Below are 27,631 nucleotides of genomic sequence, written 5' to 3'. Positions count from 1 at the left end.
TGCAATACAGCAGCTAATCTAATTCTGTATACTTGTGCAAAAATGAGGAATTTTAAGTTTTATAAATAGGACAATACCACCCAGTATGTTTATAAATATGTATTATAAAAAATTCTCATGTTAAATAAAGCGTTGAAATATCTTGCAGCTGATATCTTTCCTCTCCTTATATTAGAAAGGGAAAATAAGTCTCTAAAAGTAAAGCTTTGCCATTGCTTGAAGAAACTTCTTTTTTCGTCTCTGAGCAGCAAGCTGTAATACTTCTTCTGGGTTGCTAGAATTCAGCTCCGTCTGCCCAATAGCTTTAATCTATGTGTACAAACATCAACAGAACCCATGTTAAGAATAAGTTCTCATATTTATAACAATTTTGTCAATGAGGGAAAAGGGTGAATTTTTTTAATGTAATCGTTTCACACGTAAACCGCTGCGATATCTTCTTAGAAATTCCTTACAGTGTATGGAACTGTAACAACTTACTGCTATCTGTTTCTTGTCTGTCTCGCCTCGCTTATGATGAAGGTCTGAAACACCATTTAGGAAAATCCAGTAAAGAATGATCTAAATTCTTAAGATGTAAGATTATTTGTACAGCCGTTTAGAAGGTTCTTTATCCCAACTTTCCACCCCACTGTCAGAAACAGTGTCCTTGTACCTTCTGTGAGCCTTCCTCTCATTTGCAAAATGAACAGTCAAGGTTCTAATCTTTAAGACATGGCTATTTTTAGACAGAGCAATGGACTTCCTTATTTTGTGCTCTCTCTGCTACACTTCTTGCAAATGCAATTACCAGCTTATGTAATATCCAGATTGTTAAGCCATTCTGATTTCAAATCAATCCCATGTAGCTTTTTAAAATAAAAGGATACATGTCAAGTATTCCAAGATAGTAATATCCCAGATATAGTCATAATAAGAATCCATAGCATCATGGCTGGAAAACAGGGTTTCAGTTATTTTATGCCATTAATGTATATTTACATGGCAAATGAAGCTGTAAAAATCTTGTTTACCTGTTCTGCTCCTGAAGTGCTTTAAATGCAGTTTTATAATCTACCTCTCGAAGGAACTGGCACAAAATTGCTACCTGGAAAAAAGAAGATTTGCTAACATGTAACTTTGCCACAAGGCTATTACAGGTAGTCCTTGCTTGACAACCATTCATTTAACGATGGTTTGGAGGTACGACGGGGCTAAAAGTTACTTATGACCCATCCTTGAAGTTATGACTGTCACACCATCCCTGCGGCCACATGATTGCAATTTGAGTGCTTGGCAATCAGCTCGCATTTACAACTTTGCAGCATCCATGGTCACATGATCGCAATTTGCGACCTTCCCAGCGGGCTTCCAACCCAAAAAATCAATTGGAAGCTGATTCACTTTATGACTGCCATGACTCACTTTACGACCATGTAACTCACAGCCATCACAAAAATGGTCGTAAAATCAGGTCTGGTCATGTGCCTCACTTAATGACCACATCGCTTAGTGACCAAAATCCCAGTCCCTATTGTGGTCATTAAGTGAGGACTACCTGTATATCATGATTATACAATATTTACACGTCGCAGATGATTGCAGTACAGGCTTGCCTTTTTGGTAGTATTTCCTTCTCCCAGTTAATAGATGGATATCTATTCTTACCTGAGTATGGCAGTTGAGCAGAGAACAACATTTTATCATTCGTTTAATCACCTAGAAAGAAATACGCAAATTAAGGAAATCTATAATGTATCCATTTATATAGTATAGCTACTTGTATGGAAAACTATGAATACAATTCATACCTTCCAACATTTGTTTTCTGCTTCACTATTAATAGCACATGCAAACAAACAAACAAACCCTCAGAGTGCAAATGCTTCTATCAATGTTCCATTGACTTGACTTGCTATAAATTGTTTCATTATTATCTAGGCTTCTACTTTGGTTAGAATTAGATTACTTGGCTTCCAGAGCTGCCAAAAGCCTCAAAGCATCCTTTGCAACATATCTGAAATGACAGTTTAATTATCTATTATTACTGGGACTAAAAGGGTCAAGACCACAGAGAGATATACTGTACAGTGTACTGTACAGTGCTAAATATTAAGCCTTCTACTTAATTTCCAATACTTGCTGGGTTTATCCTGGAATATCAGAATACAAGGCCTGGAATACATTCAAGTGCATGTTGAAAGAGAAACGCCTGTCCTGCAGAACATTCCTGTAACGTACTCTGCAGGTGAGACTCAACCCTATCTGCACCAGCATGAAATAGCCAATAGACACTGGGCAGATGTTGTTCTCCATTGGTCACCTGATTGTGCTACCAACAGCATGGGCACCAAAACACATCAGATTTGATGCACCCTGAACCTGCCCAGTTGCTGTCAAGTAAAGTGAAGCTGCTATTACAGCACCAGTACAGCTAAGATGATTTAAGGCTGTCTCACGCATGGGCTGAGGGTGAGATGGATTGGAAAAACATGGGAGGAAACAGTGTTGCTAGGGGTTGTTCATACTGTAATTTGGGTATGCATGGGGAAAGGGCATTGAATTAGTGAGTAAACAATTCCAAATAAACAATGCTCTTTATTCTAAGTTAATAGCACTAGAAGAGATGATAAAAATGTCAGATAAAATAAGGAATTCAAACTGTACAAGCTTAGAATGCTGAACTTTAATCAATGGGTCCACTAAGCTTGTATTATAGAGCAGCCCAAATCATCAGAGGCCTGTATATGTACAGTATATATTCCTTGTAGATGGCTACATAACCTCATCACTTACCTGATCAGTGTATACATCAGGTGGTACCATCTTAGTAAAGAAATCTGAGCACACTGCTCCTGCCTGAAGATAGTAGTGAAGTGCAGCAGAGTACTGATTAGTTGCTACATTGGAGATACAGAAGCAAAAACAGTTAATGCTGATTTCATTCAGTGGCCATATTCACATGTAACACTAAGTTAAGACTTCTAAAATCAAGATTTATTAAATAATCCATAGTGGCCTGATTCATGCATAATGATATGGCTCATCATGCTAACCCCAAGATATGTCACATAATGGCTTAACATTTGTTGTGAATTAGGCCAGTTTCTTTCAAGTTAGTTCAATTTCTGCACTGTCCCCTCTACATAATAATGTTTAAATAGGACAGATTAGTTAAATTAGGGCAAAATATCCTCACAAAAGAGAAAAAACAGAGAAATGAAGTTTTCAGCCCCTGCCTCAAAATGGCACAGTCCTTGTACCAAAATGTCCCGGTGCCTACTCTTTGGAACATCATCTCCCCAAGATATTAGGTTGGCCCCAATCCTGCCAGCATTTCGCAAGGCCCTGAAGATGTGGTTGTTTTCCCAGGCATGGGAGTCGGACTGCCAGTTAAGAGATGTGAGATGGTTATTTTAACTGTTGTCCAACTAGTTTTTTACCTTGGCTGCCAGTGATGTACTTTATTTTGTTGTTGCTTTTGTTTTTAACTGCCATTAGCTACCCAAAGTCACCACAGTGAGATGGCCAGCCATACGCATGCATGCATGCATGCATAAATAAGTAAAGTGACAGAAACAGGTTTAATTCTACTTACCAAAATAAATATCTGCCTGAATGATTAACCAGAAATGATTGTTTGAATTTATAGTGAGTGCATAATTGACTAGCTCTTTGACAGTAACAGCTACAGCTTCAAAATCCACTGATTGTAAACTGAAATGAGAAAACATATTAGTCACTGTATTTAAAATTACAATGTAGTTAAAATCTGCTTCAATAAAAGTATTATTCAAATAGTTCTACATTCCCCTCTGCCCCTCCTTAGTGATGTTAGAGGTAAAGGCCAGAGTTCTAGACAGAGAAAAATCTATCCTTCCATCGCCCCACCACCACTCTTCCTTTTCTCCTTTCTGTTGTCTATGGGAATAAGTATGATTGCAGTCTAAAAGTAACTATTTATAGCAACCCCACCAAGAAAGAGATTCTTTGCTTATCTGAAATGCTCTATTTTATCAGAGAAATTGCTTACTCTCCTTACCAAAATCACCAGACCTCCTTTCTTCTATCTGTTCAGACTAGGCTACACATCCATTGCAAACTTTTCATTCTCACTCACTCTCTCACTGGGGATATGCAAATGAAGAGAATGCCATTTTGCTGTTACGTTGAATCCAAATTTAAGACAGTTCCTTTATGAAGTCCTTGGCTTTCACCAGTGTTCACTAGTCCTATGCACCATGGCTTAAACCACTCCAGGAGAGGATATCTGCTATCATCCATATATGCTTTTTAATCTCTCCTCCTGCCACTACTAGGTATCTAATTCCACACATCCTTATCCTAATCTAAGATTTAAACTCTGCTTTATCACTACTAAGACCTTACTTATACTTTACTTTTTGTGAACATAAGGTACAACGTAATCTTCCTTTCCATCTTCTGATAGAGATGAGGAATCTTCATGTCTCAAAAGCTGCATGCTGACAGGGAGTGGGCCTCCGTTTCCCTTTTCATGCCTCACTTTCTTCCACCCTCTCACACCTACATTCCAAAGCACACCCAGACCCCATTCATCTTGCCAGCTCCCTAATATTCCACTGTGTGGGAACAATTGAAGAGTCTGCAGACCTTTGAATACTTCTGCTATTTTCAGCTTGAGGCTTACATGGAACCAGCCATGTGCTTTATTTTGATCTTAAAACAAAACAGTGTGTTTCACTGGAACATTCCAAGATGACTGGGTTCAAGGAGAACAAAACAAAACTCCTGGAATGCAGAGAGGTTGAAATAGGTTCAAGGTTTTTTTTTCTCAAGAGGGGAACAACCCTGCCTTGAAGGAGGCAAGTTTTGTTCTGAAGTCAAGTTTGGTGTAATCTCAGAACAAAACTCTTGGAATCCACATATTTTGTTTCGAGCTTGGAGCACTCAAAAAGGCTGTTTTGAGGTGGAAATTCAGCGTAATCGTGTTTTCAGCATCAAACATGATGCTGGATTGAAGGTGGCCAACAGAGGTTCCCAAGGGGTTCTGAGCTAAGAAACAACCTGCACAGATCTGATGAAACAAAAATAGATTTCATTGTACTTATAAATGGAGCTGGAAAAACAAATTCCTTACTTAGGAATAGATGATGGCCAAATGGAAATATACTCTGCTGTGATATTATTTACAATGAGTTCCTAAAAAAAGAAAATATATTATATAGATACACATACAGACAAGGTAGATAAAATAAGTCAGAGAATTCAGAAAACAAAGCGAGTGATTTATAATAAAGAGAATAGTACACTTACATTAATATTATGAAGCCTGACGAACAAGGATAATATTGTTGTTAAAACCAGAGGTTCCTATGAGAACATTGGGAAAATATGAAATGATATAAAACTGCATGAAGTTTTCACATGTAGTTCAAGTTTTCTAGGCAAAAGTTTGCCCTACAGGTAATACTCATTTAACAACCACTTGTTCAGCGACTGTTCAAAGTTTTGAAGGCGCTGAACGAGGAGACTTAAGACCAGTCCTTGTAGTTGCGGCCATTGCAGTGTCCCGTGGTCATGTGATCATCATTTGCAACCTTCAGTGCCAGCTTCTGACAAGCAAAGTCAATAGAGAAGCTGGTAGAGGGTCACAAATGGTGATCACATGATGTTATGCCTAACGACCACACAAAGTTCACTTAACAACAGCATATGTTGATGCACTCACAAGATGTCGCTCTTTATGACCACGTCACTTAGTGACAGAGTTGTCAGTCCCAATTACCATTGTTAAGCAAGGACTATCTGTATTTACATAAATTTACAGTGGTTCTATATTCATATCATACTAGATTTTGGCAGATAATAATACTCTTAATTTGCTCCCAAATAATTGTCTAAAAGTGATCTGAGAAACAATGCCACATATGATCTGCTAGGATCCTTTTCACAGTTGTTTTAAGTCAATTTTCACATGTCTCAAATCTGCAGACAGGTTTAAAAGTTACAGTATATATTTTAAAATATTTTGTATAACTCCTTAACACTAAAAATGATGCTTTAAAAGGCCATATTTATAATCTAACACAGTTTATAATCTAACACAGATTATAATCTATAATCTAGATTTATAATCTAATACATATCTAACATAGTTAGATCCCAGTCCCAAGCAAGCCTGCTCAGAACTCACTCATTCTACTCAACAGAACGCTTTATGCTAAAGATTAATATTGCAACATATTCCTTGTGTTAAGATGTTAAAACTTGTTCTGAAAAGTGTAATGGCAAAATCACTTTCTTATAAAGATCTTTAAGAAGAATATTTTTCTTTAACATCCTCATCAACACTGGGGTGTCCACAGGGTATGGTCAGAAAAGTCAAAATGGTGTTATGGTGACACACACAGAAAACAGGCAAAGCTTCGCTCACATCACTGACACTGTGACTTTTTTGATCATACCCCGCAGGAATCCCTGTTCAGCAGAAACAGGCTTTCATGCTTTAACACATTTCAAAATCTTTAGCTCCAAACTCACCCGCAACTTTTTGATGAATGATAATAGTTCATTCCTAAAGAGAAAATGTTTGTTTAATGTACTGACTGAATAATTAGATTAGCTTTACAGCTGTTTTCCCTGTCTAGAAGGATGAGACAATGTAAAAGATTTTAATACAGATCTGATCAATATTTGGAACTTCAAAAAGAGCAGCAACAACAAAACATTCCCAGATAATAATGGAAAATGGCAAGCGCAAGACCAGACAATATGCATAGAACCTACCACAAAATATTGAAGTATCTCCTCAGTTTTTAATGAGAATGTTCTTAATGGCAGTTCATGCCCCCATGCTCAGCCTAGATTTCAGTTTTTCTTTTCTAAAAGGCAGCCAACATTCTGTAGCCACTGAGAGTGCTCATCTTACCATGCCTTTTCTTCCTGAAAATCATTTTTAAGTATGCTTGTATTTCAGAAAAATGCTCCGGAGCATGCCTATCTCTCTCACCAACTGCCTTGTTTTGACCAATCTTTTTAATGCTCATCGCCTGAGTTTGCTACTTGCAGGAATGATTCCCTTATTGCTGAATAGTTTTGTGTACAATGTACATACAAGATTATTGAATATTATGTAAATATGGTACAAGCTATGTATTTATTTTGTATATTGTATCTAACTTACCTACAACAAACTTTTTTTTAACTTAAGAAGCTATTTTTATTTTAAAGAAGCATAATTAGAAGTAAATTAGATATTCTCAAGAAGTTTAATTACAAGCAAGTTAGATATGGTATAATATCATGGCTACTCCAAATGTTGACTATACAGGCAACAACATCTAGGGATATTTATTTTGAATTTGGTGGTGATATAAAAAATTATAGCAGTTTACCTGTACATAATGCCCAATGTTGATTCTCTCTGCTTTATTAAACTCACTCTGCCATCATTCCCTCGTTTGTGTTGGCTGGATATGCTGCAGATTTGTACGACAATCTCCCAAAGGTCTGTAGCTGCCCACCTGCCCTCTTTTGGTCCAGGAAGATCTTTACTGGTGGCAGCCAAAAGCTGGCCTAACTAAGCAGAAGAAGAAGAAGAAGTGGAAGCCAAAAGCTGGCCAAGAGGAGGAGGAGGTCTTTGAAGGCATAATGTTACGTGTTCCAGCAATCTATCCCTACTGAAACTTGGTATCATCCAAGCTAATACTAAAATCATTAGCCAGAAATATGCAGTATGCTTCAAAAGAACATATAGGCCCAGATTTTTTCCCCAGAAACACTATACTCATCATAGTACAGATGTTTTTGAAATTCAGAAGTTCAAATGCAGTTGAGGGTCCTGCACAGGGAGCTTCTGATACTTAAACAAACAGTCTAAGGCCCCCAACACAGCTCAACTATGCAGAACTAATTACAGAATTCTGTAGTCCCACTAATTTTGGACTATTATATTACATATTATTTTTATAAAACTGAGACAATTAGACTTTGGGCCATGCAAGACACATACATACATACTGTACATACCTGATCTCATATTTTAATATTCCTACCATAGAACCAAGTGTGAATGACTGCAGAGAAGGATTATTTGTAAATGCAAATGTTTCACCAAGCACGTGAGAAGTCAGTACAGAGAGAAAAAGCAAACACTCTGGGAAAACAAGGTTCCATACTAGGTTATAGTGATGCATAGTATTTGGATCTGAAGCGGGCAAGAGTGCTTTGTTGCTGGCATGGACGCCTCTCCATCTGTGAGCTGCTTCCACTCAGCTATTGTGTGAATCCAGAAAAAAGTGCAGCTTCTTTTAAGATGATGCTGATATCCTGGATCTGAACTACCACCGCCTGCTTTGGATCTGACTACTGAATATTGCTACTAAATTACACCTGAACCACCATATAGAGCAAGTAAGTTGGAAGACTGTTCAGGATTCCACAGTTTAGTCATCAATACAAAAATATGCCTTACCTTCACATAAGGATTAGTCTGTACCAATGAGTGTGGAACTTGCATAGTTAAGTACTCATTCTCCTGCCAGTTTAACAAAAAGGCAACACATTCCTCTGCTACAACTTGTCGAAGAGGAATATCTACAATGGATTTTGAAAGAGAAACTGATTAGATGGTTTCCCACAACAATCACAACCTAGAAAATTGAAAGCATATAAGCCAAGCTTATGAAATCTACCTTGTTTTTAAGAGAACCCCCTAATCTATGAAATGGGAAATAGCGACGACAATGAGGAAAGTGCCAAGACACAAAATGTGGGTTAGGGAAGTGAAGCCAATTATCTTTGTGGCTCATGAGCCATAAACTGGGATGTCTAGAATATATTATTCTATGTTTGAGTGACCATTAATCAGGGATTTCATGCAGCATTACAACTGGCCAGCAGACAGAAATGCAAATTGTAAACAAGAACTGTAACTACTACTGATAGTAATAACAATCCCAAACCATTATCATGCCTAAATACTGATAACCAGATAACCAAAGCCAGTTTGGTTTAGTGGTGAGGGTACCAGGCTAGAAACCAGAAGGCTGAGAGTCCTAGTCTCGCCTTAGGCATGAAAGCCGGTTGGGTGACTTCAGGCCAGTCATTCTCTCAACCCAACTCACCTCACAGAGTGGTTATTGTGGGGAAAGTAGGAGGAGGAAGGAATATTAGGTATGTTCGCCGCCTTGAGTTATTTATAAAAATAATAAAGGCGGGATAGAAAATAAATAAAATAAAATAAACAAAACAAACAAATCTCTTGCACAAAATGGAAATCTTGCCATGTACTTAATCTGAATGTTCTTACCAGGCACCCTCATTTCTAAGTATCCCCGAACTCTGCTGATCAAGTCGGAGGGAGGGCGTTCTCCGGAAAGTCCTGCTCCTGCTTCATGGGTATAAATGTCCAGAAGTAGCATTTCGTTCAGCATAACTTGGCGCAACTTTGGAGAAAACTCAGTCACAAGTTCAAGACAAGCAGCAAAAAGCTGCTTGGCATGGACAAAATCCTGCAATAAAAAGCAGAAGACAGGCACTTGTGGCATTTTACATGTAAACTTTTCTACAATACATCTACTTATTATAGCGTCTGAGTTCATGGAAACCTATTCCTGCAGTTTTCCTGTATTCAAGAAGTGTATGACAGTCAGATTTCTTTCTCAGCATGAGCTGATACATTTTAAAAATGCAAACCAACATCTGCTGAACCAAAAATTAGACATAAGGAGAAAAATCTGAGAAGTAAGCAAGTAACCCTAAAATGTAACATCACAATACAGAGACCTATATTCTATATATTCATGTAATAAGTTTGTATTTTTGCACAGTCCATAGTATTTTAATTATAATTCAAAATATTATTAAGGCATTTTTAATTAGAAAGCAATTTTTCTTTGTTGCATTTCAGATACCAATAAGCAATCTTTCTCACCTTAATTGTACTGCAATGTAGTCCTTTTGCCATCAAGATGTAGACCAAGTCTCTAGTCAAATTATCTTTAATTCCTAGGATAACATTGCCATAAACACCTGGGACTTCCCACTAGAAAAAATATACACGTATTTATATTTTTACATAATTTTAAACCATGTGTTATATACTCCATCTTCAAATAAATCAGTGGGAAAGGAAAGTACCTTATTAGAAACTGTCCAGAACTGGCGTTCAGATGTCATACCATGTAACTCAATTAAAATCTGGCGGATTCTCCAAGGATCCAATGATAAAATAAGCTGATGTTCCAACTGACCAATATTCACACTTGCTAAAGCTGAAAAAAATTATCACATATTTACTGCTGAGCAATTTATATTGACATAAGTGACCATAACTGCAAAAATGAACAAGATCCTTTAAAAAGTTAAGAAATAGCTTAATTTTATCATATCCAGCTGAAATTACTGTAATGTTACAATTAATCAAATAAAACATTTTATTCACCGTGTAGTGGCAGGAGGAAGGCAGAGCGCGTATTTTATAGTACACGTCCAAAGATCATTATATCGCTTTTGAGTAACTAGATTTGGACTTTTCAGAGTGTTATGTTTAGCATACTTATCACACTATTGTATCATGCTTCTCACAACAGGACAATGGTTTTGAGAAGAATATATATATAGCAGGGTTTCTCAACCTTGGTAACTTTTAAGACGTGTGGACTTCAACTCCCAGAATTCCACAGCCACAATGCTGGCTGGGGAATTCTGGGAGTTGAAGTCCATACACCTAAAAGCTGCCAAGGTTGAGAAATATTGCTTATTATACTTTTTTCTTCCAACACTAAAAAGTTGTGAATAATTTAAGAGAAGTAGGGGGAAATAACCTGGAATATCATAAAATGAAGTTATCAGCTTAGTGCCTAAGTTGACTCGAAGTGATCTCTTTCTCATCTGGTCAATGAGCAGTTTTCGTTCATCATCTTTCAATAAAGCTATGAAGAGCTCATGGGAGGAAATCATGAAGACAAGCTGGAGATCTTCCAAACCCAAACACAGATTCCTGCACAGAATTAAGAGCAAAGGTTTGTGCAAAGAGAAATGACAACTTCTTTCTTCGGATTGTTGGGTTAATGACCCCTAGGAAATTCATCAAACAATGAATTCTTAAACAGAGATATCTTACAACAAATCACACTTCCAATACAATCATATCATTTCCTTGAATTATGCTAATGGAAGCCATATGATTCTAGGAAAACAAGTAACTGTTTTAATAAGTTGCTGATATGGAGTATGTAAGTATATTTCTCCCCTTCAAAAATGAAGAGCTGCACAGCCCTATAATATCCTTTCTATTTTTCTCTCATATTACCTCTTCAGAAGCTGCCAGAATTATGTTTCACTATCCCCTTTCCCTTCAGCAAAGGATCGTTACCTTGTCGTGGTGCAGGAGTTTGAGCACATCATTGATGCCATGAGCTAAACCGTGAAGGGCCACCCAAGACGGGAAGGTCATGACAGAGAGGTCAGACTAAATGCGATCCCTGGGGAAGGTAATGGCAACCCACCCCAGTATTCTTGCCGTGAAAACTAAATGGATCAGTACAACCAGAGATATGTCGGTATACCATCGGAAGATGAGACCCCCGGGTCGGAAGATGGTCAAAATGCTACTGGGGAGGAACAGAGAATGAGTTCAGCTAGCCCCACACATGATGACGCAGCTAGCTCAAAGCCAAAAGGACGGCTAGTGGCCGATGGTGCTGGCGGTGAACGGCAAATCCGATGTTCTAAGGATCAACACACCATTGGAACCTGGAAAGTAAGATCTATGAGCCAGGGCAAATTGGATGTGGTTATTGTGAGATGTCAAGATTAAAGATAGACATTCTGGGCGTCAGTGAACTGAAATGGACTGGAATGGGCCATTTCACATCAAATGACCACCAATCTACTACTGTGGACAAGAGGACCACAGAAGAAATGGAGTAGCCTTCATAATTAATAGTAAAGTGCCTAAAGCAGAGCTTGGATACAATCCAAAAAACAATAGAATGATCTCAATTCGAATTCAGGGCAAGCCATCTAACATCACAGTGATCCAAATATACGCCCCAACCACAGATGCTGAAGAAGCTGAAGTAGAGCAGTTCTATGAGGATCTGCAGCACCTACTGGACAACATGCCTAAAAGAGATGTTATTTTCATCACGGGAGACTGGAATGCTAAGGTGGGCAGTCAAATGACACCTGGAATTACAGGTAACCATGGCCTGGGAGAACAAAATGAAGCAGGACATAGGCTGATAGAATTTTGCCAAGACAACTCACTCTGCATAACAAACACTCTCTTCCAACAGCCTAAGAGACGGCTTTATACATGGACTTCACCAGATGGACATCAAAATCAGATTGACTACATCCTTTGCAGCCAAAGGTGGCGGACATCTATACAGTTGGTAAAAACAAGACCTGGAGCTGACTGTAGTTCAGATCACGAACTTCTTCTTGCACAATTTAGGATCAGACTAAAGAGATTAGGGAAGACCCACAGATCAGCTAGATATGAGCTCACAAATATTCCTAAGGAATATGCAGTGGAGGTGAAGAATCGATTTAGGGGACTGCACTTAGTAGATAGGGTCCCGGAAGAACTCTGGACAAAAGTTTGCAACATTGTTCAGGAGGCGGCAACAAAATACATCCCAAAGAAAGAGAAAACCAAGAAGGCAAAATGGCTGTCTGCTGAGACACTAGAAGTAGCCCAAGAAAGAAGGAAAGCAAAAGGCAACACTGATAGGGGGAGATATGCCCAATTAAATGCAAAATTCCAGAGGTTAGCCAGAAGAGATAAGGAATTATTTTTAAACAAGCAATGCGTGGAAGTGGAAGAAGACAATAGAACAGGAAGGACAAGAGACCTCTTCCAGAAAATTAGAAACATCGGAGGTAAATTCCAGACAAAAATGGGTATGATCAAAAACAAAGATGGCAAGGACCTAACAGAAGAAGAAGAGATCAAGAAAAGGTGGCAAGAATATACAGAAGACCTGTATAGGAAGGATAACAATATTGGGGATAGCTTTGACAGTGCGGTCAGTGAGCTAGAGCCAGACATCCCGAAGAGTGAGGTTGAATGGGCCTTAGGAAGCATTGCTAATAATGAGGCAGCAGGAGACAACAGCATCCCAGCTGAACTGTTCAAAATCTTGCCAGATGATGCTGTCAAGGTAATGCATGCTATATGCCAGCAAATTTGGAAAACACAAGAATGGCCATCAGACTGGAAAAAATCAACTTATATCCCCATACCAAACAAGGGGAACACTAAAGAATGTTCAAACTATCGAACAGTGGCACTCATTTCACATGCCAGTAAGGTAATGCTCAAGATCCTGCAAGGTAGACTTCAGCAATTCATGGAGCGAGAATTGCCAGATGTACAAGCTGGGTTTAGAAAAGGCAGAGGAACTAGGGACCAAATTGCCAATATCCGCTGGATAATGGAAAAAGCCAGGGAGTTTCAGAAAAACATCTATTTCTGTTTTGTCGACTATTCTAAAGCCTTTGACTATGTGGACCAGAACAAATTGTGGCAAGTTCTTAGCGGTATGGGGATACCAAGTCATCTTGTATGCCTCCTGAAGAATCTGTATAAAGACCAAGTAGCAACGGTAAGAACAGACCATGGAACAATGGACTGGTTTAAGATTGGGAAAGGAGTACGGCAGGGCTGTATACTCTCACCCTACCTATTCAACTTGTACGCAGAACACATCATGCGACATGCTGGGCTTGAGGAATCCAAGGCTGGAGTTAAAATCGCTGGAAGAAACATTAACAATCTCAGATATGCAGATGATACCACTTTGATGGCTGAAAGCGAAGAGGAACTGAGGAGCCTTATGATGAAGGTGAAAGAAGAAAGTGCAAAAGCTGGCTTGCAGCTAAACCTCAAAAAAACCAAGATTATGGCAACCAGCTTCATTGATAACTGGCAAATAGAGGGAGAAAATATAGAAGCAGTAAAAGACTTTGTATTTCTAGGTGCAAAGATTACTGCAGATGCTGACTGCAGTCAGGAAATCAGAAGACGCTTAATCCTTGGGAGAAGAGCAATGACAAATCTCGATAAAATAGTTAAGAGCAGAGACATCACAATGACAACAAAGGTCCGCATAGTTAAAGCAATGGTATTCCCAGTAGTAACATACGGCTGTGAGAGCTGGACCATAAGGAAGGCTGAGAGAAGGAAGATCGATGCTTTGGAACTGTGGTGTTGGAGGAAAATTCTGAGAGTGCCTTGGACTGCAAGAAGATCAAACCAGTCCATCCTCCAGGAAATAAAGCCAGACTGCTCACTTGAAGGAATGATATTAAAGGCAAAACTGAAATACTTTGGCCACATAATGAGAAGACAGGACACCCTGGAGAAGATGCTGATGCTAGGGAGAGTGGAGGGCAAAAGGAAGAGGGGCCGACCAAGGGGAAGGTGGATGGATGATATTCTAGAGGTGACGGACTCGTCCCTGGGGGAGCTGGGGGTGTTGACGACCGACAGGAAGCTCTGGCGTGGGCTGGTCCATGAAGTCACGAAGAGTCGGAAGCGACTAAACGAATAAACAACAACAATCCCCTTTCCACCCAAAAATGGGCAAAAAACAAAAACAAAATCACTGCCCATTTTTTAACAGAGAGTTAAACTTTAACAAACTTTTATCACACACTTACTTCAGAAAATAAGCCATTTTTCTTTTTGAAGGTTCCGACGCACTTTCTACATGTATTGATTTTGAACACACCTAAGAAGTTTAAATATTGAATAATTAAACCTCAAAGAAGTTTTTGGAATGGTGTAATTTTTTTTCTTGTTGTTTATAGCAATACCGTACCTCTTGAATGAAGGAAGCATTTTCTCTATCTAGTTTTAACAGTTACTAATTAGAATAGCTACATATATAAATCCTAGACAACTAGCAATGGGTTTTAAAAGAGGCTTATTGGGTAGAAGAATCAGAAGAAGGATAAAGTGTCTCATTCCACATAATGCAGCCATACATTTCCCTCATCAGGTAGAATTTTGTTTGCTTACTGGTGATAACCTTTTTGATACATCTGCATCTATTATTATGCTGATAATCCTCACCAATAATTAAGCAAAACTAGATGCAACAAATATGGAAGAAGCCATTTGACAAAATCTTGAATGCTCATAAATAAGCAACGTGCAAGTTAGAGATGTAAAAAAATCTGCCTTTAAAAGATGCCTTTAAAAAAATAGCACACTTGTCTTCAGATTTTAAAGGTACATTAAACTGGAGATATGAATAAAGAGATACACTGAGACAGATGTGTGTATGTATATATAGTTAAACGTAAAATTCAGAGTATTTTTACCTCAAGGAGAAAGTCTATTTTTTCTTTGGTAGGTCTAAGAAGCATCAGGTTAAACTGGACACCAACTGGCCGACCCTGCATCACATCACAAACACTGTTGCATGCACAAACCTTGAAATATATTTCATCAAGGACATCATCTCTGTATAAAATAGAAAAACAGTAAGACAAATTGGCACACAAAAATTACAACTAAAAGACCAATTCAAGGTATTGTTTTTATATCCCAGTCTAACAACTAACAGTACATATATACATACCTATCTATTGCACTATAGGGTAAGCAACATTAAGCAAAGCACAGAAATGGGAAAGAAAAAGCAAGCCAAAGGAATTAAGATAAGGTAAGAAAAAGCATAGGATAGGATAGGAAATTTTAAAAAGCTGAAACTAGCTTATACCAACACCATTCACTGTACTTCTCCATAGCTTTCTATCCTTGCAAACTATTTTTCTTCCTCCAGGTCTGTACACTGTCATCTGTTCTTGAAGCTTCTCATCTCTCTCCTTTTGACTGCATCCAATCACAACTTTCTTCAATCTTTCCCTAGTTTTTGACCACCACTCTTCCTTCATATATCTGCACTGCAGTTCAATTCTCATGCATTCTCTTAATATAACTAGACCATTTCAAGAGAGGGTGGGTTTTATTGGTCACTTACTTCGTATTCAATCTACACTCACTCAGGCCCCCTTCATTCTTGACTTTATCCCTTCCTTTTTTACCACACACACTCTTTAAGGAACCCATTCCCACTGCATTCAACTTACTTTTATGTTTCCCCAGACATACCCAATTCTCATTTCCATACAATGAAGTGGGATGCAGGACACTCTTATACACAGCCACTTTCACTTCTTTCACCTCTTCTGGCAAACATTCATTCCTTGCAACAGAGTGCCTACTACTCACTATTTTTCTACTAGCTTCTTGAAAGTTCTCCACTTTCCCACCTTCTGTAAATGCTTTACCACTGTATACAAGTCCACCTACTTGCTCTAGTATTTGCCATTTATGAACAACTTGAAGCAGTTTATTCCATTTTTCTTGGGAAGTAGCAATATGGTTATCATTATCTGCAGCTATCAAATGCTCCTGACAATGTGATCTAAATAATACTTTCTTGATTGGGAACACAAGTTTACTAAAAAGCTGTTATCCATCACCACAGTATATAATTCAAAATAGATATTGATATTTTTCAGCACTTTTCAGCATATAAAGTTCCTTCACAGCTATAAACCTGGTTTGGGCATTACTGTTTCAAACAATTCTCACTTTTGCAGTGATGAGTTTTGTATACTTTCAGGTTTGGAAAACATGTATTAAAATCACAAAATATTTTTTAAAACTTAAGGAGTCTTGGTGGTCAGGCCCATGTGATATACCATTCCAGCTTAAAGTACTGCTGTTAAATGGAAAACAAGCAGTCAAAAATATTAGTACTATGCATTACATGGAATTCAGACAAAATTATCCAGTTCCAAAGTATTGTTTGTTACCAAGACTGAACCAGACAACTCAAAGGCAGAGTGTGCTCAGAAATCCATCTACCCTGCCAGGCTTGACAGTGAATTAGCAGAAGGGTGTCAAGAGTGGTTCTCTCCTTCAATTTATGCCTCACCCTTGTTGAGTCTTCTGGGACAGCTGCCTTAACACCGACTGTCTGAACTGAATGGGTAAAGTAGGCATTCGGTTGTCTTCAAGGAAAATCTTCACCAGTTCCTAGAACACAAACACAGGAACTACTTACATGTTTTAATTCAAAGGGCATGTACTTCAACTTCAGTACTGTGATGCAGCATAAAGAGAGCTGGACTTCGTATGGAAACCAGAGCTTAATACCACCATTAACTTGCTGGGTGGTGTTAAGCTGTCACTGTTGTATTGCCCAATAAACATCACAGGTTTGTTGTGAGGACAGATCCCTACTCTAAATTCCTTGCAAGAAAGATGGCCCAGAAATTGAACCGGCAACAAGGAAGAGAAACTGACTAATGTTAACCAATCAACAAAAGCTATGCTGAACCCTTGAATAACAGTTTGGAATGACTTCCAAAAATGAATAACCTGCCTTCTTTGAATAACACAAGTACATGCCAAAAGATCTCACAATAAAAATATAGTATCTATTTCAGGGATCGGGATATTTAAATGCTTGTAACAGCCCTGAGTTTATGAAACTCCATTTAACAGTGGTGATATAATGGTATCCTAACAGCAGCTATAAGAGCACTGCATGCTTTGCAGGCAGTTTACCTGGTAATTGCCAGATCTTAAGCAGCTATGAATTTGACTGTAGGGAGTTGATGGTTGTGAACTACTATCAGAAGGTGCAAGAACTCCACAGGCTTGACAGTAACCAGCTAGCCTCTTTTCATCTATGATGCAATGAAGTGATGAACCAATCTAGAAGATAACAGTGTTATCAAAGTTGTAACAATGTAGCAAAGACTCCCAACACTGTATTCTTCAAGGCAAATACCTTTAACAGGGACTCATTTCTCAAATGCCTATATAAACACGCATGATAATTTTCCAAGAGACATCAGTTTTTTTGTTATTGTTATTGTTATTCTTAGTGTTTTATTTTTTTACCATCCTTCTTCTAAAAGATGCCAGTCCAGTTTACAACATAGTATAACTTTGTTATATAACTGTTTAAAACATCCTGCTGTTTAAAAAAGAAAAAAAATCACAATGGCAAGATTGCAGGCTCAAGTTGAACAAATGCGTTTTATTTGTCTTCTAATAACTTGAGGATTAGCCAGACTTGTGAAACTGCCAGGTACTTTCTTGAAATTTGCAATGAAGCTTTTGGATTAGAGGTAGTCCTTGAGTTACAACCATTCATTCAGTGACCGTTCAAAGTTGCGGCGGTGCTGAACGAATGGTACTTATGCTGGGTCCCCAAAGTTATGGCTGTTGCAGCCCTCCCCCAGTCACATGATCAAAATTTGGGCACTTGGCAGCCCACCCACATTTATGACCGGAGAGGCGCTTGAACTCCCCCCACCTGCTTATCTCCCCCACATCTCTACCCTTTTGGCCACCCTGCACAATGGCACTCCTCGGCGGCAGCGCTGGAACTCTGAAAGGCTTCTGAGGCTTTCTGAAGCATAGTGAGAATGGGCAGGCTATTTGGAGAACGATGCGAGTGGCCCCGGGGAGAAGACCTGGCGCAGCCAGCAGCTGCCTTGTGTAGGGCCAGGCTGTCAGCAGCAGGAGAAAGGAGGCTAAGATCAGCTGGGCGTGGCAGGGCCTGCAGAGCACAGGGTGGCGGGGGCTTTGCACTGTAGTGCTTGGGTGGTTGGCCATGGCGTGGGGCTTGAGGCGGCACTCCTTGGCCACAGCAGCACTGGGGCTGAAGTTGAGGCCTGGGGGCGGCCAGCTGAGACTGCTGAAGGCCCCAGGCCTCTACTTCAGCCTCAGCACTGCTGGAACCGCTGCTGTCACTGAGGAGTGCCACAGTGCAGGGCAGCCAAAAGGGCAGAGATGGGAGGGAGATAGGCGGGTGGGGGGAGTTCAAGACGAGGCAGAGGAGGCAGTCCCTTCCCTTACTGAGGCTTGGGGCCGGGAGAGACCATTCCCGGCTTGGATCGGGGTGGGTCCTTGCCTGACTGGTGGGATTTGGTAAACAACAGCAACAGGGAGTGCTGGGATTGCCATCGCTAAGTGATGTGGTCACATGATCTTTCGCCTAATGACTGCATTGCTTGACAATGGAAATTCTGGTACCAATTACTATCGTAACTCGAGGACTACCCGTATGCGTTTACTGTTACGTCCACCTACCTCACTTTGCTCTCAATTGGTTAAATTACTCAATAAATATAGGTAGCAAAATATTTGTGTTAATACAACAAACAGCTGAACAGAATTCTAAGTCAGCAATGGCAATGTTACATGTGTAGCTTTTCAATTACAAATGTTGAAAAATGAAGCACACTAAAATCACTTAAAGTAGTTATTCAAATCTCTTCTTATACTCAGTTATGCTGCAACTCTAAACATACTTACTTGGGAGTGAGTCTCAGTTAATAGAGATGGACTTCATTTTCTGAAAACACAGATTTGCGCTGCATGTAATTGAAATTCCTGTCTATTATAGTACAAACAAGCATTTGTTACTTTGCTTTGAAACTCATTACTCACCTTTGAAATCAGCTCCTTGGTTCTGAAAAATTTATCTCTCGCATTTCTATATAAATCGAAGTTTGTGGAACCCTGCTGGAAGTAGATGGCCCCTAAATCATAGCACACCTGAAACAGCAAAAAAATTATAGCAGAACATTTCAATCCTTCAGATAGAAGGAATTCTAAAGCAACTATTAAATGCGCAGAGAAAAAATCCCTGCACTAGATACCATGTTTTCCCTCTTTCCAGACAACTGGAAATAAATCAGACTTGAACAGCAATACAGGAATTGTGAAACGGACTGTTCCTCATGTTTTGAAAGCATAGGAAAGCTACAATATATTTGAATATGGAATGTCAAGGGTAGCTGATGACACCATGAACTGTATTATAAATCCACAATAGTTTACCAACAACATTTACGGGCAAATCATTGACCTACTTGGCATTGCATTTCCTCGGTGCTAATACTGAATCCGGCGGTAGAACTCTCTGTCTCCCCATTAACCATACCAGGTTCCATGGCTAGCAGATCTAGTGTCCTTATGGTGTGAATGTAAAGGTCTTTGTTTAATCTGAGGGCTCCTTCTAACACCAGAATGGAATCAGCAGCCTGCTCTTTTAGCTGGAACAACCCAAAGGAATGTAAATGTTTAGTTATTAGCACCTCTCTTAACTCCTGAGGATAAATGCTGTACTTCTTCTTCTCTGGTTCAAGCCACATCAAATTTCACACTAATGCATGTCAACCATTCCCTTTTCAAAGATCTCATATATTCAGTTGTCTTCAAATAATAACCATTTGATATTCTTTGAGCTCAGAATGAGGGAGTTAAGTCATCACTCTGAAGTTGGATGAAAAGAAAAACCACTTTATAATCAAGATTTATTATTTCCTTTGTACTGATTTTGGTTTACAGATATTTATGAAGTAGTTTGTATGGATCAAGTGTAGGCAACCAAATGTCCTACAACACCCACAATGCCCCGCCGAAAAGAAGAACACCTGGTTGCTAACCTTGCTATAGGTGTCTTTATGAATTATTGTAAATAAGGAATTTACCTTCCCTGTTAGGAAAGATGCTTTAAAGACAAACAGATCAACTTGGGGTTATGAACAAGAAAATATAGTTATACCTCTCTGGAATTCAACATGTAAGCAATTATTCCTACCACCACTAATTTAACTCAGATTTCTGCACAGCAATTTGAAGGATACACACCACAACTACAGGTAGTCCTTGCTTAATGACTGTTCATTAATGACAATCTGAAGTTATGACAGCCTCAGAAAACATGCTTTACAACCTGTACTCACACTTACGACTGTCGCAAACCATCACACCACCCCCGTGGTCCCGTGATCGCAATTCGGGCATTTAGCAGCCAGCCTGCATTTATGACCAGTTGCAGTGTCCTGTGATAGCGATTTGCAACCTTTTTTGCCAGTTTCCAGCAAAAAAACGTCCATTAGGGAAGCTGGATTCGCTTAATGACCATAGTGATTCGCTTAACAACTGTTGTAAAAATGGTCGTAAAATCGGGTCCAGTTAGGTGGTGACTCGCTTAACAACCAATTTTCCAGTCCCTGTTCTGGTCATTAAGTGAGGACTACTTGTACTGTTCCTGTGCTGTTTTCACTGTTTTGCCCTTGAGAGAGAGTGTATAAAATAGATTTTTTTCTCTCCCAATACTAATCCAACAGACATGCTGGAAGAAACTGAACAGTTCTGCAACTAGTGTTTTATGACCTGGTTCCTTGCAAAACATCCTTGTTCTACCCTATTATGTGATTTAAGCCAAAAGGCCAAGAGTACAAAACATTCCTCGAGAGAACTTCCTGATATGAACTTCACAAATTCAACATATCCAGTGGAGCTGGAGTCAGTCAGAAATAAGATGCTCCAATTATCACAGTAAAGTTATCAAATGTCAATTTTGTATGAGAAGGATCTTAACTTTAGTACTTTTCTTGCTTAATTTTATCAACTGACTTCTAATTGTGGATAACCTAGTGAAAAGCTCTTACCACTTTCAAAATGTTATCTGTGACTTCCTTTTCTTGTTGGGACTGATTCATACTAAACAAAAAAGCCAAAAGCAACTGTAAAGTTATTATTCAATGCAATATTAAGTGGTTATGCTATTTAGATTTCCAATGTATTTTATGTGTTCAGCATGCAACAGAGCCAGTTTGGTGTGGTAGTTAAGGCACCAGGCTAGAAACCAGGAGATGGTGAGTTCTAGTCCCACCCTAGGCACAAAGCCAGCTGGGTGACTTTGGGCAAGTCACTCTCTGTCAGCCCTAGGAAAGAGGCAATGTCAAACCACTTCTGGAATCTTGCCAGGAGAACTGCAGAGAATTGCCCAAGCAGTCTCCAGGAGTCAATGCTGAGTCAAAGGCACAAATAAATAAATAAATATGCAACAAAACAAATTTTTCCCTTACATTTTTTTAAAATCCCATTTTAAGATTGAAAACAGAATCATTTAAGGCTTAAGATATTTCAATAATTTTGCCTAAAATTTGTTTGTTCTAATAGAATCAGAACCTATTTTTATATAAAAGTCATGTAAGTGCCAGGGATTTTTGCTCCCTTTCCACTAAAAATCCTTTAATACATACTTTAAAAATATGCTATATGACTTCAACTATCAGGTAGCCAACCACAAGTATTTAAGTATAGGACAAGATTTAATATATATTATTTTGATTTTAAACCATCACTATGCCTCATTGAAAATTGGATCCTGATTTAGGTTTCAGTTGAAACAGACAGACAGACTTACGCACTCAGCTGAGGTGGACCAGGTTTTGCTAGTCTGACAGGAAAACTACTATTGACTATGGTTCTGATAGCCCTATTAAAAAAAAGCAAAATTGTTAGCACTGAGTAGTGAATCATGCAGGTAGTCTGATCCTAATACCAGCATTACCTATTGGGGCTCATTACAAAAATTAAAGCTAGTGCAAATGAGAGAGCAAAAGGCCGGTTTGCATGTAATGCTAAACCATACTTTAACAATACATTCACCAGGATGAATGAACGCACTGGAAATACTGACCTCACCCATTCTCCAATCTTCTAGTTGACTTAGAAATAAAACAGGGCTTAGCTTCAGTTTATCAAATTTCTAAGTTGTCATTTTTATGAATCAGGATCTGAAGTCAGTTGTACCCTGTTCTAAACAATCTCCTAGGAAGAGATGTTGGAAGCCAGCTAGCCAATTCACAGCTTATTCTTTTGCTAGGCTAAATATGACATGCAAACTGAGTTACTGATTTGTTTGTATGACAGCTACTCAAAAAGAAAAAAAAATGCTACTCAGTGTATATGTATCAGTTATAAACCTCACAAGCAAATTAGAGTTTTTTTAACCTTAACATTTCCTTATAATACGAACATTCAAGAAAATAAAATCTCACCATCTGTTGTAGAGCAATATAGCCATTGCAGTCGTTGGAGGTAAACAGGCAAGGTCCATATCTACGTGTTTAGTTCCTGGAGGAACCTTACTGATGCACAGCAATTCATTTAACAGCATGTTCAAGACAGGGACTGATAAGCTAAAACAAAAGACAAAACACAACTGAAGTTACATAGATCATCTCTTAATTTTGTACAGAATATCACCAAAACAAAAACCATTAAGGCTCCAATGCGACCTTTTTGCTATTTTACTGCACGCCTTTCCTGCTTTTCCTCCATGCCGGAAGTCAGAATAGCAGACATCTTTTCCCAGCTGTTCTCCTATTCTGGTACAAACTAGATCATAACTTACTTTCCTGACCCCGCATCATGATTACCAAAGATTAGTATAAGTCTCTAGATTAAATTTTTAGTTTGTGTGTCTTTGAAATGGAAGCTTAAAAGTAATACCTACTCAAGCAATGTAAAAATTAATACTTTCTATGACAAAATTATCTGTAAACAATCATATCTAAGAAATCCACTTATACCTTTTCTCTAGTACATCCAAATTCCACTTTAAATGTGCAGCAACTTTCAGAGCAAGTAATTTTAAAATACGGTTTCTCTTATTATCAGGTGGAGGCTGAACTTGATTCTGTTCATTAACTAAAGGTTTGGAAGCCTGCTCCAAAAACTGAACAATTAGTTGTACTGGTGATGGATCTACCAAGAAAAAAAAAAAGGTTTAAAATATGCACTGCATGTTAAAGTACCACCTAGGGAGAAGCAAATAAATTAAAAGCAAACAAGCAACTTTTAAAGAATCATATACAGGTATAATTTTTGCCTAAGAGAAAACTTAATAAAATAACTGATATCACTGGCTTTTCTTTATTTATTAATGAAATAACTGATATCACTGGCTTTTCCTTATTTATTGTATCATTGTCATATTCAAGTGTAAATGCATACTTAACATTTTCATATACACATAAAAAAACCCCAAATACAATGTGTGATGTGGTCCTTGAATGAGATTTAAGTCCAGTGCAAGTAAGGATCAGCAAATATAAACTACTTTTACTTCATCACAGCATAAAAGAAGAATCTACAAAACTTAATAAGAATCCTAATAACCCCCACAGAAAACACTATCACACTCTTTCATCCTCTGCAATAATTAATGAAGATAAATGTTTTAGCTCTGAAGAACAGCATTACTTACCAGGAGAAACCTTTTTCAGGTGTTTCTCCAGTAGAGATTCTTCTAGCAGGAACTCAAACCAGGAAGTCTGAGGGGGGGTGCATGGTCGGCTAGATGTGGCTGCCTCCCGATCAACAGCTTCCACACTCATCTTCCTTTCTTGAGTTCCTTTTGACTTTTTTGAGCAATCCTTTGGGCCAGGACCACTGTTACCCCCTGATTTAGAAGCAATATGGATTATATCAGAACACAACTGCTCTATGGGATGTAAAAACCTTTAATTGCAGATCATTTTACTCTTACTGAATTCCACAATCCAAACATGGCAATTTAGGGTCTCATATCTAGAGAAACCTTTCATCAAATTCACACAGTAAGAGGTTTCAGAATAAACAAAACTGTCGAGAATAGCGGGCCTGCTTACACAAGACTGCAGCTTTCTTGGCAACCTTTTTTTCTTCTTTCTTTTTGGTGGAAAATAAGAATGAAACACAAGAAAAAATACAATAGTGATAATCCAGTCAAAAAACAAATTAATTCATTATAGTGATTAAAGTGAACTTAAAGTGAAGAAAAGAAAAAGGTGGGATAAAAAAATCTAAAGTATATTTTACATTTCTTAAAATTTGGATCCATCATTTTTCCCGAAATTGGATATTCTAGTTCCTAATTCCAGATAATCATATATTAGCAATATTAACCTCCATTCTTTTTAGTTTTGTGTAGAATGGGATTAATTTTATTTCAAAGACCTTGCCTGTGTTCCTTGCCAGACAGTTCAGATATACCCAACACATGTTTTCTCTTAGACGTGAGCTTCTACAGATAAGCAAAAGCCAGATTTGGCACAACCAAAAATGAGGTTATTTTGGGAGACTGGAGGCAGAACTCCAGGAGAAAATAAGCAAGCTGTGCCAAGGGGCAGAAGAGAAAAACCTACCAACATTCTCCTCTAGCATCTGGCTGAACTAGAATTTTGAGGAAAAACGGTATTTCCAGGTAACAATTGAATCAAAAAGGGAAAGTGATTTATAGTCTATTCCATAGAGGAATAGGAAAAGGTTAAATCTGCACTAACTTTAATCTTTATTTTATGTATGTTACAATCACTTTTATGTCTCTGTATAATTTAATGTTGTTGCATTTTTCTATCAATTTGAACCAACGCTTCAGAGAACTGGTGCTACTGAACTTTGAAAAAAAAAAGGTTTGCCGTATTGATAGCAGATCAGTACCATCCTATGGTCTGCTGAAATTCTTATATTTACTTTGACATGTTCAGTTGGATCTTGCTTATTGTTCCACTTACTGATAGCTGATGGACTGCTGCATTGGAATCTATATTTTCCAACACTGATTACCTGCATTCTAAAAATTCAAGAGTTTTTCTACAATAGTATCTTTCTAAAAAAAAATTTTTTTGCCTATGCTCTGTGACATTGGCATATGTCCAAGAAAGGAAGGACTAATATCCCAGTCATACTCCTCAACACTAAACGGTCAGGTGCTAGTAGTTTTTTTCACTTTCATCTAGAAGCTGTTAGGATGTAGAAGGCCTCTCTCTCCCACATGGCAGGGTTTTGGTGCCAGATGATGATGCCAGATGAGGTGCTCCCCAGAAAATAAATAGTGGCAGTGATAACTACCAAACACCTACTCTAGGGGGCACGAGGCAGGGCCAAGGTGTGAAGACCAAGACTGCTCCTGGAAGAGAAGAAATGAGACTCATTCCACTCTATGGGCTCTGCTGAGCTATTAGTGGTACATTATTTCAAACCAACAAAGGGTTTGCTCACACATGCAAAGAATACTGTGCCATTTCAAATACTAATAGATTTATTGAGGCATAAGCTTCTGTAAAGTAAAAAAAAAATCACAATCACTTTCCACATACACATTGGCACCTTAACAGAGAAAAAGGTTACACCAGTGGGCTTTGAATAGAAATGACATGAATTATGTTTGCCAATATATCTGTATGCACGTGTCACACATCCATGAACACCTTTTTCTTATTTATTGCCCTCCACGTGTTTTAGGTTGGAACTTGCACCATTCTTGATCACTGGCCCACATGGTATGGCTGAGGCAGCACACCAAGCTGAAGAGAATTGCTTCTGAAACTCTCTCAAATAACAAACTACACACCTAGAAAAAAATAGTTCCAGCCCACAATTGCTTCCCATACAACACATACATTCTGCTGCACCTCTTGCACTCCCCTCTGCCACCCCCTTAACACCCCACTTACACCATAATAGTCTTGAGGAACTTACTAGGTCTCAGAACACCAGAACTACCCCATTTCAAACTTCTAAGATGAAACTTGTTTCCAGCTGGTTTGTGTTTTACCAGACCCTGGAATCAGTGGCCCAAGAGTGACTCAGGATAGACATACATATCTGACAGACAGAAGAACAGAGTAGCTCTGAGCACCAGCTCAGAACTGCTTTTCCATATAAAGACCGAGATGTCCCCTTTCACTCAAAACCCACCTCTGCTCCTCACCTGACTGAGAGGGGAGTGGATGGAAAGCCTTGCTGTTCTTGCTGCTGTGCAGCCAAGACATCTGCCCTGTGGATCCTGACCTTCTGTCCTCACTCCCAGCAGCAGTTCCAAACAGAAGTGTGGCTGTGCCGCCAGATTTGTTTTTTTTTTTTACTGCTCTTGGTTTTATACTGTTTTATGCTGCTTTTATACTGTTTTATGCTGCTTTTATACTGTTTTCCTGGTTGTAAGCCTCCCAGAGTTGTTTTAAGACGGGCGCCTATAAAAATGTTTTAAATCCGTGTTTTTCAAACCTGGCCGCTTTAAAATGTGTGGACTTCAACTCCCAGAATTCCCCAGCCAGCATAGGAATTCTGGGAGTTAAAGTCCACACATCTTAAAGTGGCCAAGTCTGAAAAACACTGATTTAAATAAATGAATGAAATGCCCCACCCTTTCAGAGCCCCGGCCTGTCCCACATAAAAGCCACCCGCGATTACCCCTGGCTGGTCCTTATTTATGTGAAAGCAAATGCCTGCTCCTTGTTATGCATGTAGTTCGCCCACTCACACACACAAAACAGGTAAGAAAAGTCACTTCTTCCCTCTCACCTTTCCTGCACCTCGATGCTCTCGCAGACGCGACCCGCACCAACGGCGGACGCCCAGCCTCCCATCAACCAAAATGGCCGCCGCCACCTCCCTCCCCCCTCTTCTCTGGCCTTCGATAGGGGAAAGACAGACGAGCGAGCTTTTGCTCCGCCTCCCTTCCTGGATTCTGACCACTCAGAAGGCGACGGTGGGCTGAACGCTAAATGTGATTCGTTCATGGGCAGCCTGCCTGCCTGCCTTCTTTTCCGTTCGGCAAAGAGCGTTACTTGCGCTTTTTGCACAAGGTGGTCTGGGGTAGAGTAGAAAGACCTTGAATGCGGGTCCAGCAATTTTCTTCTCTTGTCAAGAGCTTTTAATAAGGCATAGGCTGGGTTAGCACAACACGCTAGGCTAAAATATAATTACCTCCTATGTTCAGTTAACTATTTATTGCGGGGTTACAGCATTAGATTATCAGCTGCTTTAACTCTTTGCTGA

At 39.0% G+C, this 27,631-nt stretch overlaps 1 protein-coding gene across 1 annotated transcript; it reads right to left on the bottom strand.

Moving 5' to 3' along the window:
- Positions 1–84: 84 nt before the first annotated feature.
- INTS8 (integrator complex subunit 8) lies at positions 85–27,237 on the bottom strand. The gene is made up of 28 exons (XM_063299509.1): positions 27,155–27,237; positions 24,078–24,272; positions 23,401–23,575; positions 22,867–23,007; positions 22,230–22,301; positions 21,469–21,520; positions 19,882–20,064; positions 19,457–19,564; positions 17,561–17,710; positions 16,926–17,026; positions 15,301–15,442; positions 14,635–14,705; positions 10,788–10,963; positions 10,102–10,235; positions 9,896–10,006; positions 9,272–9,473; positions 8,435–8,556; positions 7,356–7,540; positions 6,502–6,535; positions 5,275–5,331; positions 5,099–5,160; positions 3,578–3,696; positions 2,776–2,879; positions 1,648–1,698; positions 1,014–1,087; positions 870–934; positions 481–524; positions 85–309 (listed from the first exon to the last, which is right to left on the bottom strand). The coding sequence occupies exons 2-28, from the start codon at positions 24,205–24,207 to the stop codon at positions 193–195; spliced, it is 2,982 nt and encodes a 993-aa protein (XP_063155579.1). The 5' UTR covers positions 24,208–24,272; positions 27,155–27,237; the 3' UTR covers positions 85–192.
- Between the last annotated feature and the right edge of the window lie 394 nt (positions 27,238–27,631).

The sequence above is a fragment of the Candoia aspera genome, chromosome 3 (assembly GCF_035149785.1).
Source record: "Candoia aspera isolate rCanAsp1 chromosome 3, rCanAsp1.hap2, whole genome shotgun sequence".
NCBI lineage: Eukaryota > Metazoa > Chordata > Lepidosauria > Squamata > Boidae > Candoia > Candoia aspera.
The sequence above is the reverse complement of the archived record's forward strand: the minus strand, read 5'-3'. Positions and strand labels throughout refer to the sequence as shown.

Coding starts and splice junctions, on each gene's coding strand:
- INTS8 (XM_063299509.1), bottom strand. CDS start 24,207: ATGAGTGTGGAAGCTGTTGATCGGGAGGCAGCCACATCTAGCCGACCA. Junction 21,521..22,229: donor GGTCCACCTCAGCTGAGTGC/GTAAGTCTGTCT, acceptor TTTTTTGTTTAG/TATGAATCAGTCCCAACAAG. Junction 10,236..10,787: donor TTCATTTTATGATATTCCAG/GTTATTTCCCCC, acceptor AATTTTTTTCAG/CTTTAGCAAGTGTGAATATT.